At 30.7% G+C, this 21,997-nt stretch overlaps 1 protein-coding gene across 1 annotated transcript in view; it reads left to right on the forward strand.

Moving 5' to 3' along the window:
- Nucleotides 1-21,997, forward strand: part of LOC124544387 — a 69,625-nt gene that overhangs the window by 43,173 nt on the left and 4,455 nt on the right. The window contains exons 2-4 of the mRNA XM_047122915.1: nucleotides 8,633-8,995; nucleotides 15,006-15,123; nucleotides 21,762-21,931. Of these exons, the coding sequence (XP_046978871.1) occupies nucleotides 8,633-8,995; nucleotides 15,006-15,123; nucleotides 21,762-21,931 (651 nt within the window). The remainder of the gene's footprint in view (nucleotides 1-8,632; nucleotides 8,996-15,005; nucleotides 15,124-21,761; nucleotides 21,932-21,997) is intronic.

Raw genomic sequence — 21,997 nt, forward strand, 5'->3', positions numbered from 1 at the left:
GTATAATGATGCCTTCTTTTCTGGATCAAAATATTAAATTCACAAATAAAATCTCGGGTACATTTCCTAAATATTCTTAAGACTTCAAAGAAACTACTTAAGCTTAGGACTGAATTTCGTTTGTCATACATGATACCAAAAACTTTTTATCTTTATATAAAATCTCATCTGCTTTTGTGGTAATATTTACAGAACCATTTTCAGAAACTCATTTTCCTTTTGTTATATTAAACAACAGTAAAGCCAGTCACTGGCGAAGAGGTGGACTTAAATAAATAAATTTGTCTTGGCAAGCAGTCGAAGCCCCGAGCATTAAACATTATAGGGGCACCTGCATATTTCAAAAGTTTCGTGCGATTAGGGACCTAATCAAAATATTATAAGGCCCAGTATTGCTTGAATCATTTGTGAATACTTTGACTAGTGTAACGTATCCATTCGGCTCATCATAAACAAATGGAGGGAATAGTAATCATGCAAATAGAATCTTTGTTTCCATTGCAAATATGATGCAGATTTACAAAGAGACAAATTTGTGTACGAAATGTTCCCATATACATATTTGCCTGTTATTGTAATTTATAATACAGGAAATATCAAATATATCAAACATAAAATGATGTTATATTAATTTATTGAAGTTTACAATACGAGAATATTAATCATGAGATTTCTGTTAAGTAATATGCCTTTCTATTGTATGTTTTATTTAAATGTTTTATGACACTAAGCTGATATCCTATTAATAAATTGTAATTTAAATTAGTTTTGTTATGACTTAATTAGCTATTATGAAAATAATTATTATATTTCTTATGCAGACAATGGTAACATTTTGAACTGCGCGTGTAAAATATTTACAAAATTACTATTTTAAAACAGTACTCATTATATATTATATTTTAGAGGTTTACGAATTTTTCGAGGAAATTCGTATTTTTCGTACAAGTTTTCGGGACAAAAATCAGCTTTATAATAAGGTAAAAAGTGCAAATAGATAATAACAAAGTCAAATGCAAGCGGAACGGGGCCGAGAGCATTTCGAGATCACAAGAAAATTACACGCCGCGTAGTTTTTAGTGATGGACTTAAGTAATAGGCGAAACGTATTTTAAAAAAAGTCTCAAGTCTTTAAGTCCTTTTAAGTCAATATGACTTTATGCAAACCCATCTGAGTAGGTCAGTACCAAATAGTACCACTTAATATTTTTGTATTCGGACTGGAAGGATGTGTAAGCCAGTGTAACTACAGACACAAGGGTCATACATCTTGGTTGCCAAGGTTGCTGGTGCGTTGAAAATGTAATGGAAAGTTAATATTTCTTACAGTGTAAAATATAGTGAATATATAGTGTATAATATAGTGAACAGTGTAAAATGTAGTAATATGATAGATGACTTTCCCATTTAAATGAACAAAACACCGGAAAAGTCTTACATATGGCATTTAATTTTAACAGCTTTTTATAAAAATGTAAACGTAATCAACTTTCAATGTGATTAGACTAACATTGAAAACATATTACACAAAGCTCGTGAAAGATTCACCTTTCACAAGCTTTTGTTGAACTTTTCTGTTAGTTCTGTGGTTCGAATCTCGCAACTTCATTTTTAATCAGTTTCTGGATGAAACGTTTAAAAATGAAGTTGAGTTAAATCGATTGAATTGAATATATTTATATATTTTTTATTACTTAGAATAAATAAATCGTCATGAAAAATATCAGCGTTTAAATAACATTATATTTAATTGGTGCGTGGAATAATTATATCATATGTAAATAATTTTAATTTAATATTTGTGTACTAATAAAATCAATATATTGTAATATTCAAGCTCACCAGTTTGTAATGATTGAAGACTCAATTGATTTCACACATATACAAATATTAAATACACTTATTTTTGAAAATTTAAAATACTTTTTTTTAAAACTTGGACCAAAACCTTATATCTTTGTGAGTTACTTCAGGACGGAATGACCTACATTCGACGCTCGTTTTCATCCCAGAAACAACGATATTTTGTGTTATAAAGCGCTACTTAGTTTTACTCGCGTTTTCGCTTTTAATTAACTAAAACAAAAATCATTTTCTCCTTCGTGGAACTATTTCGCACAAAAACACATACTCATTGCAATCAACTGTTTATTTTATTAATGAATATAAAGTTTAAAAGACATATTTGTTTCGAATTAATATGTTCGGTGTATTATTAATACATAAATGCTGCATATTAATTTCTGATGTGTCACGATCGTATTTTGTTTTTTGTTTTTAATATAATAAAATTGAGTGTCTGTTTGTAATATTAAAGTAACCGCTTCTTTCTATATGCAATATGTACCTATGTATACAAGGTATGCATAGCAAAATTTTAATTTTTTCATTTTGTCTATCTGTCTGTTCCAGCTAATCGCTTGAAATATTTAAATATAATATAATATATAATCTAGAAATATTTTATAATGAAATTAACAACATTTTTATTTTTTATGATTGTATAAATGTAACTGATGTATTGATTATAATTGTCATAACGACAACAAATCGAGGCTTGAAAATAAAATAATTAATAGATTGATGTTCCAAAATGGATTTAAACTTGGAACGCAAATACTAGTTTAATTAATGCTTAATTTTAGCATTAATTAAACTAGTATTATAATTTTAATTGCTTAACGTACTGAAATGAGTTTGGAATATTATTACTGAGTTTATTTTCCTAACTTCTCGATTTAATTCACTTCATACAGTAGGGATGTGATGCCACTAAAATAATGAATGGATATTAATGAAAAAATATTGAAAAAAAATATTACTTATTATAAAAGACAAATAATTTTCTTAATATAATAATAAGTATTTTGATATATGTGACATTTTAACACGAGAAATATAAAAATTCCGCTGTTGAAAACAAATAATTTATTGGTAGAAAAAGTTAAAAATTAATAAAATAACCTCCGGTCGAGCGACCGAAGATTTACGAGTCAACTTGTAAAAGCAAAATTTCATTCGAAACAACTTTCGGGTTTGAAATTCTGTGAATCGAACTCTAAGTACTTTAGTATAGCAACAATTGTACCCAATAGCGAAGTTGCTCTGTTAGATTTATTAAAACGAACTATTTGTGGAAATTCAAATTGTTCAAGTTGAAACTATTGAAGGTTGAATGAATATCGATGTTCTTAATTAGATATTTAATTATTTTTATTGTTGTGAAATCGTTCATGTGGCTTATTACTTGTTAACGATTATATTTAAAGAAGTAAGGTATGTTAGGTTTCGGAGTACAATTTTCAGTGCTACTTATTCAACAGTACGATAACTGTAAAACCGTAATGATTATATTACTACATACGTTCTGGTCGATTTCTATCTAACATGGAACAGTCGGAAAAGTTGAAAAAACATTGACAATGTCAGAAGTAGCTCTTATAATTCAAATGTGCTCGAAATATGTTGACCATTTAATTGAACAATATAAATCCATTTTATTTCATACTAGTATCCGGCAACGGCATTGCCATGTGAGGGCAGGCACAGCTGTTATCTAATGCCCTATTCTGTAGCCCTGACAGTAATATGCAGAAATTCATGATGATGGGTCGACTTTAGCGAAGGCGACAAAACAAACCATATAAGAAATGGTTGCACAAGAAACACTAAATTATATAAAGGAACTATTCAAATTTGTTTTAATAGCATTGTTAATCAAACATAGCTTAGCAATTTACTTCGAAATGAACGATATAAAACGGAAATAATAAAATAATGGTAAGGAAACATCAGCGTTCATTACGAGATGAAGATATTTCTCGTGTGGCATTTCCTTGTTGTCTCGACTCCATTATCTGTCGAGATAAATACTGTCGTAACGAGGAAAACGCTTTTATTGCATTATAATTATTATAATAAAGAAAAGCGAATGTTCCACTTTTTAATAGGGCTTCATTAATGGATTTATTCCACAAATTATGTAGTGGTTTGATTGGGGTGAAGGAATTTATAGGTATAATTTTTAGTCTCTTAAAATATTCGCGTATCGCTGATGATGTGGTTATACGCTAAAGAGAGAATCTCACTTAGTTTATTTAATTATTTTTTATTGACAATATATAACTCGTTTTAGTTTTGCATTCAGGGACACTAAATTATCTTAATTATTACACTCGTCAATTTAGGCATTTTTTTCATCAAAATATAAGCATTATTTAACACTTAAAGCATTTCATTATGACTTGAGTCATTCAAATTTCAACAAAGCCTCAAAACCAACAAAGGTAAAAAGAAAAATATACATAAACCTTATTAAATAAAATCAACGTTGTAAGTAAAAAATGCTTATTTGCATGATTCGGTTAATTGATGCGTAAAAAAGGGAACTACGTTAAAAATTTAAATTTGTGTAAAAATTGGGACGAAATTTAAATAATAAAGGCGGTCGACACGATAAATGACAGAGTAAAAGTGCGATCGTTACTGTCAGATGCATGTAGCTCTGGCAAAGAAAAGCCGTTATTAATAGCTACTGGGCAACCCTGGGGTTTCCGCAGGGAAATAATATATCGCGACCTTTCGCTACTACGCTCTTGGAAATGTGAAGCAAAGTAAGGGTTGTAGCAGACATTCAAACGAGAAATTGGATCTTAAGCCTTATGAGAATTTATTTTGTTTATAAATAATAATTGAACACTCGTTGTTTATTACGGAATATATCCTTTATAACTAAACTTGCGAATTATAATAGGAGCGACGAGGTTTATGACGTCAAAATTTGTGTATCACTATCAAAATTGTCAAACTCACACAATGACTTTGATCGGAATCTTCTAAATCCAAAAGTCCTAAAATTGTTCCAATCAATACTAATTCCAATAAATTTAGTTCTTATATATATAGAAAAAAATCAAAGTTCTCTGGAATTTTATTCACATTGTTGTAAACCGTTATATGGAATATGGAAGCGTTAAATTCTTTTTTAAGTTCGGGCAATTATTTTCTTTCAGTGATAAAAAATTGAAAATTTTTGTATAAATATTACACTTGTATGCAATAACCCTATCTCTATAATACCCTGTAGGTAAAAGAGATCTCTTGAAACATAAACGAAATCGCATTCTTCATTTCTTGTTATATATGTTAATGGACGTAGAAATGGACCACCTCATAATGGTAAATAAAGAAAACTGCCCATTGATATTAACCACGCAAGAACTTTTAACCTTCCATTGCTAATTCACAACCAGCCTTAGGAAGTAAGATATTATCTTGTGCCTGTAGTTGCACTGGATCACTAACCCATTCAACCTGAACACAATAATACTAAGTATGTCTATTTGGTGTTAGAATATACGTTGAGTGAGTTGTACCTACGCAGACGGGCTTGCACAAAGCCCTAGTACCAAGTGAAACATATTCAAGTATTTGATTAAAAGATAATATACCATTCAAAGCTTCAGGGTTCTTGCAATGGAATCCTTTTTAATAAAAGTAATCACTTGATTTGTTCCAACCAATTCTGGCACTTCTTAAATACTGGGATTTTATTAGATTTTTGACTTTTCGGAAAAACGGACATTTAGTACGATTACCATTCTACTGATGTTCATAGAGGTTATATCATTGAATTACTATATGTACAAAGCTATAAATTTTAAGTTATTCATAGAAAATAAATAATACCGAAATTAAATCTGATAATGATACCCGTATTATTATAAGCTTATAAATAAAGTTGCACTAAAACTAAAACAAAATGAAATCAGTAAAGACTACATTTCAAATACAAAATAATGTTATTATGGATACTTCGAATGTTTCAAACTAACTGTTCTCTATAAAAGGCAAACATTATAAATTAATGAAATTATATAAAAGGGTTGGCAATAGGATTTCAGTATACAAGACCTCTGTGTACCTAAATGTTCGTTTTTCTTCATCTTTTGGCTCTCAGACGGAATTAAATATAAATAGCATCGAAGGGTCTGCCAGGGTTACGGAATCAAATTAAAAAATAATATGACGCTCGTGCCCCATCGCGTTACTTGTTGGTATTTTGGATAAGTCATTTTTATTTAGCTCACCCTTTTCCTATTTTCGACAGTGATGTAGAAACAATAAGTCCCCAAGTTATTGTAAAATTATTTACAATATTCGAAATACAAAAAGTGTATTTATTTTTGACTTGTACTCACTTTATTTTTTTGAAAGGAATTTTATTAAAAATATTTTTGAAGAAATTCTTATTTCATTATTTTATGAAATATGCCTTTATGCTTACGTTTCATAATACACCTGAGATCCGCTTTGAGGAAGCTATTCTCTACGTAACAGTAGTGAATCCTCGCACTTCTAATTTCAAGGGTTCATATGCATGCCTTATCTTAGACAGCAGGGCGTTGTAATCTTAACCGAAACCCTCACTACCGGACTTAGCGCACCCCGGTTGATGTCGGTAAATTGCCAGTAAATACACACATTGCGTGCTGTAAACCGCTTTGATACCTCATGCAACATGCACACCTGGGAATGTATACTGACTTCGACGTAGGCGAAATATTACTGGCGTTGCCGTTTCCACATAATAGAAAGCATTCTCTACCTAATATAATGACGAGGGTCGGTCTGGGTTTCATTTTATTATTATTATTTGTTTTATATTGGAAAAGATTCATTTACTTACATTTAAATAAATTGAGTACCTAACTATGATCAGTAAACGGAATAAAAATTAAAATCGTTTGGAAAGTTACTCTAGGTTTAATAAAAATTATCTTATCGTTTTCTGCAGCATATGGTATATATTTTTAAATTTGAAACGTTCTTCTGGATATATGTAAAAATATCAAAGCATATGAATCCAAGTGGACAGTCAAGCAGCTCTGGCGCTTATAAGATACATGTCGAGAAATTGTGAAAATTCAACAATTCCCACTGGAAAAGTATTCCCGCTGGATTTTTCTAAGCACTTGACACGTGACACTCGACGAGTTGCTGACACAATCATGTTATAACAACGGCTTATACAAGCCACATATCTGACTATTCACGTCTGCTGACCGGAAGATTTATCTAAATGTGACAGACTTGCTCGTTAGTGCGGATTCTGAACTACAAGAGCTCTTGAGATCCTCTCTGATATATTTCAGCAGATTTTTGACATGAACATAGTTGTACTGTTAATTATATTTCTATTTTATTAGGAATACAAAAGCTATTGCCAAGAGTCAGCAGGTAACTACGATTATAAACTTAGTATTGAATATAGAAACAATGATGTTCAAGCAGAGTAGGATTTGAGAAAAGACTTCAGTTATCTGAAGATGAAGATCTATTGTATAATAAAGTACATATACGTAAACACAATATATTGGCAGTTAACGAAGAGTATACTCAGCAAAGTGGAATCAAATCGCGCTATTTTTTAAAAATAAAAAAGTAGTGAATGATAACTTGTCAGTTAAATCACGTAGTTGACAAGCGCTTCCAAAAATATTCACTCATCAATTCATCATCTGATACTCAAATCTATTTTCACTTTGTCATTTCGGATATCCATTGATTTAATTTTAAATGTAGCCTGAATTTTTATATCGCATTCACTTTTAAGTAGAACCGAGGATGAATTTAAATAAGCTTTCAACAATATTGACGCGAGAATTGCATAAATATTAATGCCTTAGGAAGACTCACGGCTGCAGATTAGGTGTAAGCCATATTTGACTGTAAACTAGAAAACTTTGGAACACTCTATGTTAATGTGGCGAAGTTGAAATTCTATCTACCTAAAGAGAATGTTACTGGAGAAAACGAACCGTTAAACTAATAGACATATCTATTATTAAGACGTATTTTTCTAGGAAAAATTTTGCTGTCGTCACTTTTTAAATTATTTACATTAATGAATCCTCAAAAAACAAAACAGAATTACGTCGTACGTCAAAACTCCATTTTAAATATTCAGATATAAATAAGCTTGTAGCTATAAGAGTATTATGAACTTATTAAACATCAATGGAAAGTTTGAACGTGCTTGTACTTAGTCCACTTAGCTCAAATCCATTTTGACATTCTAATCTTAAAAATATTGTTTTTACTTTACGTAATTGTATACATCTATGCTTTAAGTTTTCATTACTCGTGAAATATTATCGAATAATACCATTGATTTAGATGAACATTAAACTGTTTACCATATTGGGGAAAGTTCTAATGTCGTGTTGATGTCAATATTGAATTTCCCTATTATTATTGACACTTCCATTAATGCGCTGCCAGTCACGTGGAATTGTTTTTGTTTACATGAAAAGGGAATATTGTAAATCAATGTTGTTTATACAATAAATATCAAACCTACATTCATATCGTCTAAATATATAAGGTTCAGGTAGTGAACTGGAATCGTGTTTAGTACGTTGTTGTTTATTAGAAATATAATCTTAAGATTTAGTTGGTAGTTCAAAGTATTTCTTGTTGGTTTCAAGAATATTATTTATTTAATAATTTTATCTTCAACTTGCCTATTTATCTCAAATATTTATATCTCGTGAGTTGTGCTAAAGATAACTGGGTAAAAATAAAGACTCATTAGAGTTCAAAATAAACAATGAAATTTCTTTTGTTACAGGACTTAATGCTGTGAAGATAGTGAAAGTTGTGGTACCAGAAATAATTCAATACGGTGTACAAGACGCCGTTATATTAGACTGTGATTATACATACGGTAATAATACTTCAGGGTTAGTAGTGAAATGGTTCTTCAAGAACAAAGCGAGGCCTGTGTATCAATGGATCGCATCACAGAAACCTCAGGATATGGGAATATTACGAGGTCGAGTCGATTTGACGTATCGAGCTTCAAATGATCCGTTAAAAATGCATAGGGCTCTTCGTATAGTGAAACCGAATACGGACATTTCGGGCGACTATACATGTGTCGTGTCGACATTTATGGAGGAAGATTCAAGGACAAAACAAATGATTGTTTTCGGTGAGTGTTTTTTTATAGCTTCTGTAATATTTTATGTATTTTATGGTAGATGCGAGGCAGTTGAATGTTTTATCTCATACTTAAAATAGTCATTTTATAGGATTGCTTTAGTTGTCATAAAATAAAATTATTTGTGATTTTGAATTAAGTTTATCCAATGCAATCTGAGCCAAAATTTTGTCTTAAGAAAGCAATTAATGATGATACTGTAAACGCTATATTTAGAAGAATCATTATACAGTCTTACACACAGCTACGTTTGTTTCGATTTACCTATGGTTATCTATTTAATTTCGTGGACATAAAAGAAATATTCTTGAAAGCATTTCAAGAATGAATTGAAATGTATTTGTTTTACAAATGAATACACCGTCTTATAGTTTGTTTCAAAATTCATCAACTGTGCTTTTAAGAGCATTAAGTAAAAGACATCTGACGCTTTACACCTTTTCTCACCACTTCCCTTTCCTTAAACTTCTTCCTGTAAATTTTTTAAGACAGTTCTCAATATCGTAAGCCAGCATCTGTTGATCGCACGCTTATGCAGCGGTTCTCTCTTTTTATGCAGTGTGGTTATAAGGCTTCTGGTCAATGAAACAAATGGCTCATTATTTACATCACGCTTGCGTTCATAAGATTACATAATATTTTAAAATAAACTTTTGCTATGTATTTGTAAATCTTTTTCTGTGATAAAAATTCAAGCAACTCTATAAGAGAAACGAACCAATCCTACGACAGCAATCCCATGTTCCTCAGTGAAAGAATTGTTGGCATTTACATATAGAATGAGAGGCAAAAACACACAAAAATGTACCTGAATATATAGGAAAAATAACAAGCGTTTTTATGTCAATGGCACTAATAATTTAAGCACTCTAATAAACAGCATTATTAAAATTATGAAACGGATAAAATTGAAACGTTCCCATTTCGTCGTTCAAATTGATATTCTATTTTATCTAGTGGAATTAATTTAAATAAGTGATTCATAATGAGTCACAGATACTGAAATTTCGAAAGCACTTCACTGAATCTGCAGTGTCAATTAATATAACATTCAAAAACGTATTTTAAGTTCGCTCTTCGATTGATCGTTTGATTTAAATCAGTTACCTATATAGTTATTGTACCTCAATGCAGAAATTAATAGTACCTTTGATATGTAAATAGACATAATTATTTAAAGCAGTTCCTAATTATTTCAAAACAGATAGGTAGTTGGTTTATTAGTTGCATATTTTAAGCTGTATTACGTTAATAAAATGAAACTGTCGCTACAAAAGTTTTTGAAAAAATATGCCGTAGCAACTTGTACCCAATAGATATAACAAATTTTTCAATGTATTATTCTATATAAACGGCAGCGTTCTGTGTAATATTTTCATATTATTTAAATATACTTAATTTAGTTAAGTCATATGAAACATTGAGTAAATAAATCTGTAAAGCACATTCTATAAAAATATTATAACCTTAGTACAAGGATAGTTTCATATTTATAACGTAGTTAGTATAAATTCAACAGGTTATGAGCATATAATTAAAATTTATCAAATAAATTATAATATATTGCTTGTAGAGCTAATAGCATTACTTATAACTAAGTAATGTTACTATTAGCTCTTGGATAAATTATTTAGGTTAAAATTTTGTATTTTTAAGGCACCTTTTCATTTAATAAAATCATTCAGACGCAAACGAACTCGCTCGACCGTTTATCTGTAGCTGTTTTAAAAATATTAGCAGCCGGTAACGTATACTCAAATTAAAACCGTGACCCGAAGGCTATATTTTTCCAATACTATTATGTAAATTTATATCAAGTAATATTTTTCGTTTCTATCTGAGCAGTAGGTATTTATGTTTGTGAAACTTTTTAATAATTAACATAAAACGAGATCAATGTAAGCATTGAAATCAAATAAAATCTATAACTATATCTAGAATAGTAGTGGGAGTTTTCATTCGTATTGTCTTTACTCTTCTTTTTATTTTTTGAAATCTGTTATTGGGTATTTATCCACCTTTTCCTTTTATTACATATTAAACTTCTTAAAAAAATCTTAATCTTCATCATAAACTCATTACGTCTAATATTTTTAATGATAAAATATACTTATATAATCACAATTTATTGGAAATTTCGCTCACGATAGCAACATTGCATACGTCGACTTTTCGTCCTGGAGACTTTCAGACAGTTTAAAGATTTATGGACGTACTTTCATGGAAAAGGTATTTAATATTTGAAGTAAAATATTATACTTGGTTAATGTTGAATACGTAAGTGATTAAAATGTTTGTTATTGTTATTGTAACAGTTACATTTAAGTTTTTATATTCAGATGAAGACAAAAATAATAACAGTCAGATTAGAATAAGAGCATTATTTTTTTCAGGTATCAAATAACACTCACATATACATGTTTTACTTTTTAATTATATTAAAAATCAAATCAAATCGCAATCAGGCAAATCGTTCCTGTCTTAAATAAATAAATAGAGTAAGTATTTAAATAAATTTTAACTATTGTATATTTTTTTATTATTGTTACTAACGTAGTTTTAAAATAAATATTTTGTATACTAATATCTTTTCATAAGTAGATAATATGTAATTGTATAAATGTAAATGTTATGATCCTTGGATGGTCGAAATAAAATATTATTATTATTATTATTATTATTAAAATTATTATTTTTATATTCAAAAGACTTCATAGAGTATAAAGACGAGTGTACCCTATTTGAATATGTTAGAACTAAAGACAGTTACATCGAATAAGGATGAAATTTCATCTATGATTGCACGTATGATTACAAGGACAAACTTTTTATAATAATAAATATATAAGAGACAACATCACATACATTACTCTGATCAAAATGTAAGTAGCTAAAGCACTTGTGTTATGGAAAATCAGAAGTAACGACGGTACCTACCACAAACACCCAGACCCAAGACAACATAGAAAACTAATGGTAATCTATATTAACTCGGCCCGGAATCGAACCCGGGACCTCGGAGTGGCGTACGCACGAAAATCGGTGTACACACCACTCGACCACGGAGGTCGTCAATATACCTAATATGGTACCCACTTGGTTGTAGCTCCCTACTATATGGTATTGAAGCATATGTTTTTATATAGGTAATTATAAAAAAAACTCTCTCGAAGGGTCTTGTAGATAACATTTTTTTATCTGTTTACAATGACTTCGTCTAGATGTCATAAATTGGTATCGTTTAAAACTATAAAGCAGTGCTTTCAGATTCCTCACAAAATGTTCCGTATTTTAATATTGACCAATCAGGGCGCGTGGGCACGGTGTTCTTTCCTTACTGATAAATTTGGATGTAATGTAACTCCATACCAAATAACAAAGTTCACAGAGCTATTTAAAATCCAAGATAAAATTAGAATCAAAATAATCTTTATTCAAGTACCCTCACAATAACACTATCGAATTATTTTGGGGTTGAGGTAAACGTAACGCTTCTTTTATATAATAATTATTTGTTGATTTTAAGTTAGTATGAACTAACTTGTGTATCTTAACTATGTCCTTAATGAGCCACTTATTACCATGTCTTTTGTCATATAATATAACGGCTTTGAGTCCAAATGAGCTCCTTTGTTTGGAATATCCACATGAATAAGCAGTCCCGTATCCCAATATGACGTTTAAGACTTCACAACTTCACCCCTCTTTGTATTTCCATATGACACGACATAAAAACGTTACTTTCGACCAATTGTTGTTCATTACATTTCCGTATTTTCATAATGAACTTACTTGCCAAATAGATACATAATTAAATTTGCTTAGTAGAACTCTTGTATTGATATTATAAAATTTAATATTTGATTCGTTCTTTGAATAAACATGTTGTGCCGGTGTTGTTAAATCTCATCATTTGGCTCCGCCTGCCTCTACCTGCGCAGACGCAACGTGTCCGCCCACTGCGCTCTGATTGGTTAGATTTAATAAAATAATGTCAACGCGCCAATCCGCTATTGAGATTTATCTCCTAGCCCGCTACTTCAATTTTGTTCTGTTCAAATTTGAAAAGAAGTTTCCCAACTAATATTATAAATGCTAAAGTAAGTTTGTTTACTTTATTTCTATTCTTATCTACTTTACTGATGATCGTGAAAATCATACAGGTCCTCTTTTCATACGCTGCCAATACGTAGTCGGAAACCAGTAGGTTACTACCCCTACCTACCTATACAATATTTAAAAAGTCTAATTAAGTGAACTTAACTAATGAAACAACTATACCATCGTCTTCTACGTTTTCTTTGCGAAAATCTAGCTAAAAGAATAATCATATGCCTTGCAGTGGATCATTTAAAGATTATTATTTTTTACATTCAACGGACAACCTAAATTTTATATATTATACAATGTTACAAAAATAATTATCATCTTATAAGAACTGAACCTATTATTCATCATATTATTTTGTATGAATAATTATATACTTACAATTTTATACTCTGCGTTGATTGTTCACTTGTATAAAACAACATGATGAAACCTTATATATGTAATAGGTAGGTATACCTACTTAGTCAGAATTTGGAGTACATTTTTATTTATTTTATACTACCCGTTGTCAGGAAATATAAATTTAAAACAAAATATTGAGGATATTATATTTAGTGGTAGAGATTTGTGCTAACTCGTCTGTGTAGGTAGCATACACTCATCAAATATTTTACTGCCTGCTGATTGCGGCCTCAGTGGTGATATGTTCCGGTGAAAAGGGCAAGTGAGCCAGTACCTACCACAGACTAGGTATATGCACAAGGGCCATAACATTATGTTCCCTAGATTAGTGGCTCATGGGTGATGTAAGATGTCGAGCACATGCCTATCACCTAACCTACATGTGCATAATTTGCTTTTATAATAAGTGCTCGAATTATTTAAAAAAAAAAATCGTGATATCTCCATAAATAAATTTCAAAATCAAAATAGAGAGAAAGCCAGCAGTGGGATTGTTACTTAGCTGTTTGTTACCTACTTAATTTACATAGTCAAAATATCAAAAAACAATATTTATATGAAATTCTTCCCTTAACCTGAATAGGAATTTATCATTATTATGATTTACTGTGGGCAGTTACAAGTCACATTCCCCAAATTTCCTCATTACGTCTAATGTACTCGGATAACTTATTCCGATCCTTTTTCCTGCTCCCCCTCTATTTTACAACGGAGCCTTAATGTTTCTATCGCCCTTAAGATGTGAATATCAAATTGTCTTTGAATATTTTCTGGGCTTTGTTTTTAAAATGTCTTATTTTTATCTATAGTTTACTTAGTAGTTTTGTATTTTTTAATTAAATAAATAATAACAATTTATCGACTCGATAGCTATAATTCAAAAATTAAAACAAAAAACAAATCATCTAATATGTTTTTTTTTTTTTTTTTTGTTTTAATATTTTAGCATAAAACATACCTATAATATGTATGGTATATACAAACTTTAAAAGTTTGTTTTACTTTAGCCTGACACCTATGTGTATCTACTTACTAAATACATTGCTACACCTAATAGTTTATGTATGTTTTCATACAATACAATACTAATCAAAATTTATTCTTTATTCAATTGTTTGTGCTATTTTTTTATTATAGAAGACATATCAAAATAATATTATAAATGCGAAAGTAATCTGTCTGTCAGCTCTACACGCTTAGAGCGCTTAACCAATGTAGATAAAATTTTTAGTCCCACGAAATTACAAAGGCCACTTTTTTGATTGATTTTTCGAAGAGGTAAAATAAAAGTTGATTGTTGGGGGCATAAGTAAAGTTTTATCAATTTTGTGCGGGTAAAGCCGCAAGTTCAACTAGTGTTATACCTTATACCGGTAGAAGAGTTAAAAATCAGTTCATATGTATAGCGAGTTCTATTTTATATATAACGTTCCGGGAAGTAAGCCTCTAAAATTATGCAACATGCATCCTAACAAGTGTCTCATTACAGTACCGGAGACGAACTTCCGCCTGATCCAGAACAAGACTGATGATGACACTGTGAACGTCATCTGCGCAGCGGAAGGCGCGTTCCCTGCGCCGAACCTGACACTAGCCACGCCGGAGAGGTAAGAAAAAAATCCTTTACATGTCCGGTATGCTATGAAATGTCTCTTTCTTTTATTTTTCTTTATAACTCGCACGTCATCTACTTAATGCCAAATGAGTTGCTAATCTTTAAACCGTTGTTAACAAGAATATAGCTTCTAATGAATCGAATGGATTTTATTCATACATACAGAATGAACGTCGAAGCATTTGTTTTTATTTTTATACTAAAATGAAATTCAAATGAAATATATTGAAAACGTCATCGCTTATACACGCAACAGGTTGTACCTAATATTGTTGTCATTAGTATTATATTAATTTTGTTTTTATTTAAGCAACTCCATTTATAATTATGGCCAGGATTTTTTGTAATTTTTAAGAATTGCACACATGTTCTAATTTCAAAGTTATATTCAAGTATTGTTTTAAAACTATAAAATGCAATTTAATTCATGCCTGATTGTCTTTATTTAAAAATCACGTTGAATTAATTTCGTTCTTTATATAAAAACTGAAACGAACAATAATATAAGTGAAGCTGAAGTGAGAAACCATTATCGTACGAAACTATAAGTCTTTGATCACTAAACGTTATCTTTATTAGCAATGTTTTTTACTAACATAATAAAATAAAAGAAAAGCAAAAAATCGCCAACGTCTCGCCAGATGGCCAGCAGAAAATACTTCTTATAACATATTATGGAAGCACTCAAACAAATTTGAGAGGGGAGAAGCTACACTTAATCGTGTTAAAATAATTTATACGCTGTACAAAAAAACGTTAATTTGATCTTATGATATAAACATAATAAATGACGTTGTTAATAACAAAATGAATCTGAAATTATTTAACTCACTTATACTTTTATACCTACTATTACTTTTGAAAGGTTTATAAATCTATATACTATGATTAAACATAAAACTAGCGCAAGTCGTTCCAAAAACAAAAGCAAAAGAGCATTTAAACCCATAGTTCAATTACTAGAAAAATCAATATGAGTACTCCTGTATGTCTGTCTGTCTATCAGCCTGTTACGCTTCGTCGGTTAAACCATTGATTTCAATGTAATTTGGTACGAAGCAAGCTTAGCCTATATTAGACATAGGATACTTTTTCACCCTTTGAGGGTGTAATGTTGGAGGTTTGGGTTACCATTTGAGTAATTGATTTTTGGTATGAAATTGTGATGGTTCTATTTTTTCTTTTAAAACATACCAATTTTACCTTCAAAATTCGCCGATTCATTATCTGTTCTATTTCTGTCAGTGTCATGTAACTCTTTCAATTTTATAACATGAAATACTTAATATATTCAACAATCAGTAGAAACACCGTTATATGTAGGTATATTATCAATTTAGGGCAGCATTCGAATATTTTGTTTTCAATTGGCAATTTACTGTTAAAATATTGTCTGTTAATGCCGTTCAATTCGGATTTTCCTATATTTAGCGGTCGTTTTTAACGATATACCGTGCCACAAATAAATTTAATTCATTAACGTTGTTTAAAACGTAAGCCGATTGGTATGCATTGTGTTCACATATATACTGGAATCGTGTCACTTTAATAATCATAATTCGCGACTAGATAGAATAAGATACCGTCAATTTCGATTTTAAAGGTCTGACGTAATATTTGTATGAATCTTCCTAAAGTGCGAATGTTAAAAACAGTATATTTCATATTCAATTAAAAAGCGTGCCGCTTATTAGCTCACGAAATCAGTCGACCGCGAGCGAGCGCGTGACCGCATTCGCTAGAGATTCCTTACGGAAATGATTCAGCGATGCGGTCCGTTGAGCGTGACGTAATGTGCTGTATGTGTTTTCTGCGCATCCTTATGGCTTCAAATTATAAAAATATACTGGATGCAATTGTGTTTGTTCAACTTTTGATGCCCTCAACAATATTCATATCATAATATTACAGTTTGAATAAATAAATAAATGTAAGCAGCTAAACCACTTGTTTAATGGAAAATCAGAAGTAACGAAGGTACCACATACACCCAGACCCAAGATAACATAGAAAACTAATTAACTTATTCTAGAATCGAATCGCCAGGAATCGAACCCGGGACCACAGAGTACCCATGAAAACCGGTGTACACACTACTCGACCACGGAGGTCGTCAAAAATTTCACGATCGATATTTCGGCCCTAAAATCGACTAATTCATTAAAATACGTGAATCATAGGTTAACTACGGCTACGGCTTCAATTGATTCAAACCCAATCAATAACCATTTAATTTCTTGTGCTTAATTTGTCTTTATAATTCATGTCGTGTTTGAATTATGAGACAGATTCGAGAATGAAAATTCGATCTGCCAAAGTGTTTGTATCCACCATCTCTTATTGAGTAATGGGACGCTACATGATACAACTTTTATGTATAATAAATACACATAAAATACATTTTTTCTTTAAAATATTAAAATAAAAATACTAACTCGACCTGTAAAACAGAAACTCTTGACATTAACACTATTTAAAACTGTCTATTATCTAACGAAGGACATTAGCCTTCCTCAGTATACACAGCTTTGTCTACGGACATGTTCGAAAAAGTGTGTATGTACTCTATTCTTGCGACTATGCAATACAAAGTCTGGCCTTATAATTACACGTCTTCGCAAATATTGGTTGGGGATTGTAAGAATGGACTATTCCTTAAGCTAAAATTGCCTTTGTAAAAGTGCTTTGAATAAATTAATGATATGAGGCTTCTAAAGTGCTTTGTGGGTAAAAAAGCTTTTTATTATTTTTATGATCTTCATATGATTGCTTAGAAGTCAACGTCCGTCTTTAAGATAGGAAACACTTTTAGTTATGGTCGTATAGTTGTTTGAATAATGATATGTAGTTATCGTGAAAATGTTTATTAAATAAATTTTAAAATAATTTTAAATAATAATTAAGTATTAGATTTATATTGATTCTGAAGACAATATTGGATAAATTCGATATTTAAAAACGTCTAATTTAGCATTGAAATTCGAACGAGAAATGAGCCGTTACTCTATGAATTGGCCTTTCGTTAAAATTTTTGTATTATTCGAGTAAATAATAGAGGATTTAGACATTAAACTAGCTCCTTTAGTGGTTCGGATTATACTCATACAAATATCAGTCAATTCATCAGTTAATGTTTGAATGATATACATCGACATTGCAAAGGAAAATGTTCATTGAAGTATTTAAGATAGCGCTTGCGATGTATGGAATAGCTAATGTTTCTTAAAGCGCCAATGTATGTGGGCGGTGATGACTATTTACTATCAGGTGGCCTACTTGCCCGGACGCCTACCTTTACCATAAAGAAAGATTGAATGATTCGCAAAACTGACAAGTTACGAAAGTCTTATAAATATTTTTTGAGTTAGAAGTTATTGACACCATTATAAAGCAAAACTCGTAATATCAAAAAAAAACATAAAAGATTACTTTTGTTAAAATATATATGTTTATGCGACGCAAGGAACTTAATCTGAACAGTCTTTTGTTTTTAGAATTTAGATCGCAAAAACAAATTTTGCTTAATAAATTTTATTATTACCCTTCTTTTATTTGAACGCGTCTGAAATATAAAAGTAATCAATCAATTATTTTCATTTCGATCACACTCGTAATCTCTGAAATATCTCTAATACCGCAAATCCCTGACGATTCCACGATAGAAATATGATTTTAAGCTGCAAGATACTGCAGCCATGTAACCACAAACAGCTCCTATTCACGTGATTTCACTTTAATTTTCGGAGCTAGTCACATGACAGGGCAGATGCAAAATTACGTCGACCTCCCACTCCCGTTTTACTTGACCGATCTTAGGAGTTAGCAACGAGTTCAGCTGGCGTGCCAAGTGTCATGCTTAAATGGTCATTGTCTGATGTATGAAGTTCTAACGGTAACACCGCATTGCAGAAATGCTTTTGTGTAACGCTCTCGTGAAGCCGTTGCATGATTTAGTTCCAAATTTAATGAACTGTGGAATGTATAAATAATATTTGAGTTAAAGAATAATAAATGATCTAATTTGCCTGCCTACTTTGTTCACTCATATTTATTTTAACGGAAAGTAAACATTTGTGTCGTGGGTGAGTGAACATATTTCTAAACGCACTCGATGTTACAAAAATAGCTTCAAAGTTTTTGTTTCTCGATTTTCTATGAATTAGGTATTATTTATCTTTTATTTTACTTGATATAATTAAAACAATTTTTAGATAATCATTCAAATCGAAATCGACTCAACTCAGATTTTATAAACATAACATTTATTACTTTACAAAATTATAATTCTATTTTCATGATATAAACTAATTACGAAAATATTTCGGTATAAAATATTTTTTAAAAAAATCTGGGTACATTTAAATAGTCCCAAATTCTTCCTTATAAACAGATAAATGGGTATTGATTTATTTTTAAACATAAATAAGTGAAAACAGTTGCTCATCACGAGATCTCCAAAATTATTGAACAGCTTGACATGAAATTTTGCATAATAATTCCTTCACAAAGTTTGGCTCAAGAAGCAATCATTTTGGAAATTTCAATCCATTTATATAGAAAGAAGATAAAAAACATTAATAGATTATTTTTACCTGGCAATCCAAATACCCTTTTAATACGAACATCTTTAAATCATTATAATCATCTAAAAGAACATTCACGAGTGTGATTCGCAATAAAAATTTGAATAGACGATAAATTTCTAAAGAACTTGGCAACGTTCTGGAGGCTGAGATTAAATCCGGTCGCTTTCAACACCTGATGTTACCTGCCAACTTTTCTGTACCTACTGTATGAAATATGCTTGTCCCTATCATCTACAAAATGCTCTATCTTTAATAAAATATCTAAAGTGGGCTATTCGGTGAAAAAATGGGCGAAATAAAATTTTGATGAAGCGACGTGAACACCACCTTACTTTTGAATATTGGTTATAGGATTTTTCATGATAAAAGGGAACCAGTGTAGAACGTGATATGGAAAAAATAAATTCAACGTTAAAACTGTTTGGTATATAAACATCAATTTTGGGTCCCTTTTCATATACTGCCAATCGATTTTGATTACAAGTTCTGCGCAAACGTCCGAAAATATTTTCGGTATATATTTGGTAGGCTATTTCCCTAAACCTCAAGTGGTTTTATTGCGGGGCTTCGTATCGTCGAAGGATTTTCATAATCATAATTGGAATTCATGCTAAATAACTGCTTCCATTGAATATGAATTTATATTGGATTGTTTTAATTCTGTTAACAATTGTAGTTGTTATAAGTCCTTCTAACGTGCTTACTAAAGAATTTTTCAACATTTTTTATATTTAGTGAAAATAGCTTCTTACTTTACTTACTTTTGTTTTTAATTAAGAGAAATAATTATTTTGAATGAGTACTTCTCGGACAATTTGTGTATATACGGTTACATTCTTTGTTGGCTCTCTTGTCTTTTAAAAGTCAACCTGATTGTCGTATACCTGCTTATCTTTGTATAATCCACATATTATTTAAGTTTCGTCTCATAATTTCGAAATACCAATATATAAATCAACATTACTTGCATGGTATTAAAACAAGAGGTTTTTTGATAGGTCATTTGATTGAAACAATCAATAATGTCTTTACGATATCATTGACCTCATAAAAGTTAGTCTTGACAACGGCTTAGCTAGCTTTGTCAACTTGGGCTTTTAAGCATTATATGTTAAATTGAAGGTCACACAACTGCTTTTATGTAAAACAAAAGCCAATATTATTATTACTTAGATCGAATACGTATTTGTAATAATTTTGATCCTAATAATTTTGTGTTACGAAGTTATTTTCTAAGGCTTACGTTGTTGTAAGAAATTATTTTTACTCACATTCTGCCGAGCCGAGTGGGGTACGGGCCTCGAGGCTCGGCCTTTTTACCCGGCCTATTGGCCCTTCGCTCGGTCAGATTTATCTGTCCAGACATTGATCGTCTACGGTTTAGTGACAACATCTTGACTTGTGGTAATAATATACAAATGAGAATTATACATTATACGGGCGAAGGTTCCACCCATTTACGTATATATCAATAATAAATCCTCGCAATATCTGAGAAATAAATTAACACATATATTTGACCCGACGGAGAGATAGAATATTCTGTACGAACTTTAAGAAGCCCTTATGGATTACGCCACGTTCTCATAACCAAATAGATGTATCGATTTACGAACCTATGCAAATCTTTTGAGCCTTCTGTCCTCTTTTAAACTTTCTTCTTTTGAACAAAATCCTTTAAATAAATAAAGCACATTATTCTGTGCATTCACAAGTTTATAGAAAGGATAAAAAGGCGAGGAACTATTACTATCAGACCGGATTATGTATAATAATATGCACATAATTATTGTATTTACTTGACATTATTTTGTATGTTGGAAAAGAGTACTGATATTCTTGCCGATTCTTCTCGGTAAATCAGTGGTATTTTTACGTGTCAATAAAAACTTTTTGTATACACCTACTTAAATGAAATATATTTCGATTCTGATTTGTTATTTAATTTTGAATGTAGACTACATTTTACATCTTGCATTGATAAGTGTGGTAGGTATATTTAAATATTATTTATTAAATTTACACAAGCATTTGTTTTCTATAGGCGACTAGACGGCGTGTCTCACAGTCTTAAGTTGGTGAACGGACGGTACTCAGCCGTCGCCTCGGTCACGCTGTTGGATGCTGATTTGCCGTCACCGGCGGAGTTCATTTGCACTTTGCGGATACCACTCGCAAACTACGCGGTCCGGAAAGAGGCTATTTACTATCCAGGTTTGTTATTTCATAGAATTATGAATTTTAATTTGAATTTATCATTCATTTAACTAAAATATTACT

Source organism: Vanessa cardui, chromosome 4 (assembly GCF_905220365.1).
Source record: "Vanessa cardui chromosome 4, ilVanCard2.1, whole genome shotgun sequence".
Lineage (NCBI taxonomy): Eukaryota > Metazoa > Arthropoda > Insecta > Lepidoptera > Nymphalidae > Vanessa > Vanessa cardui.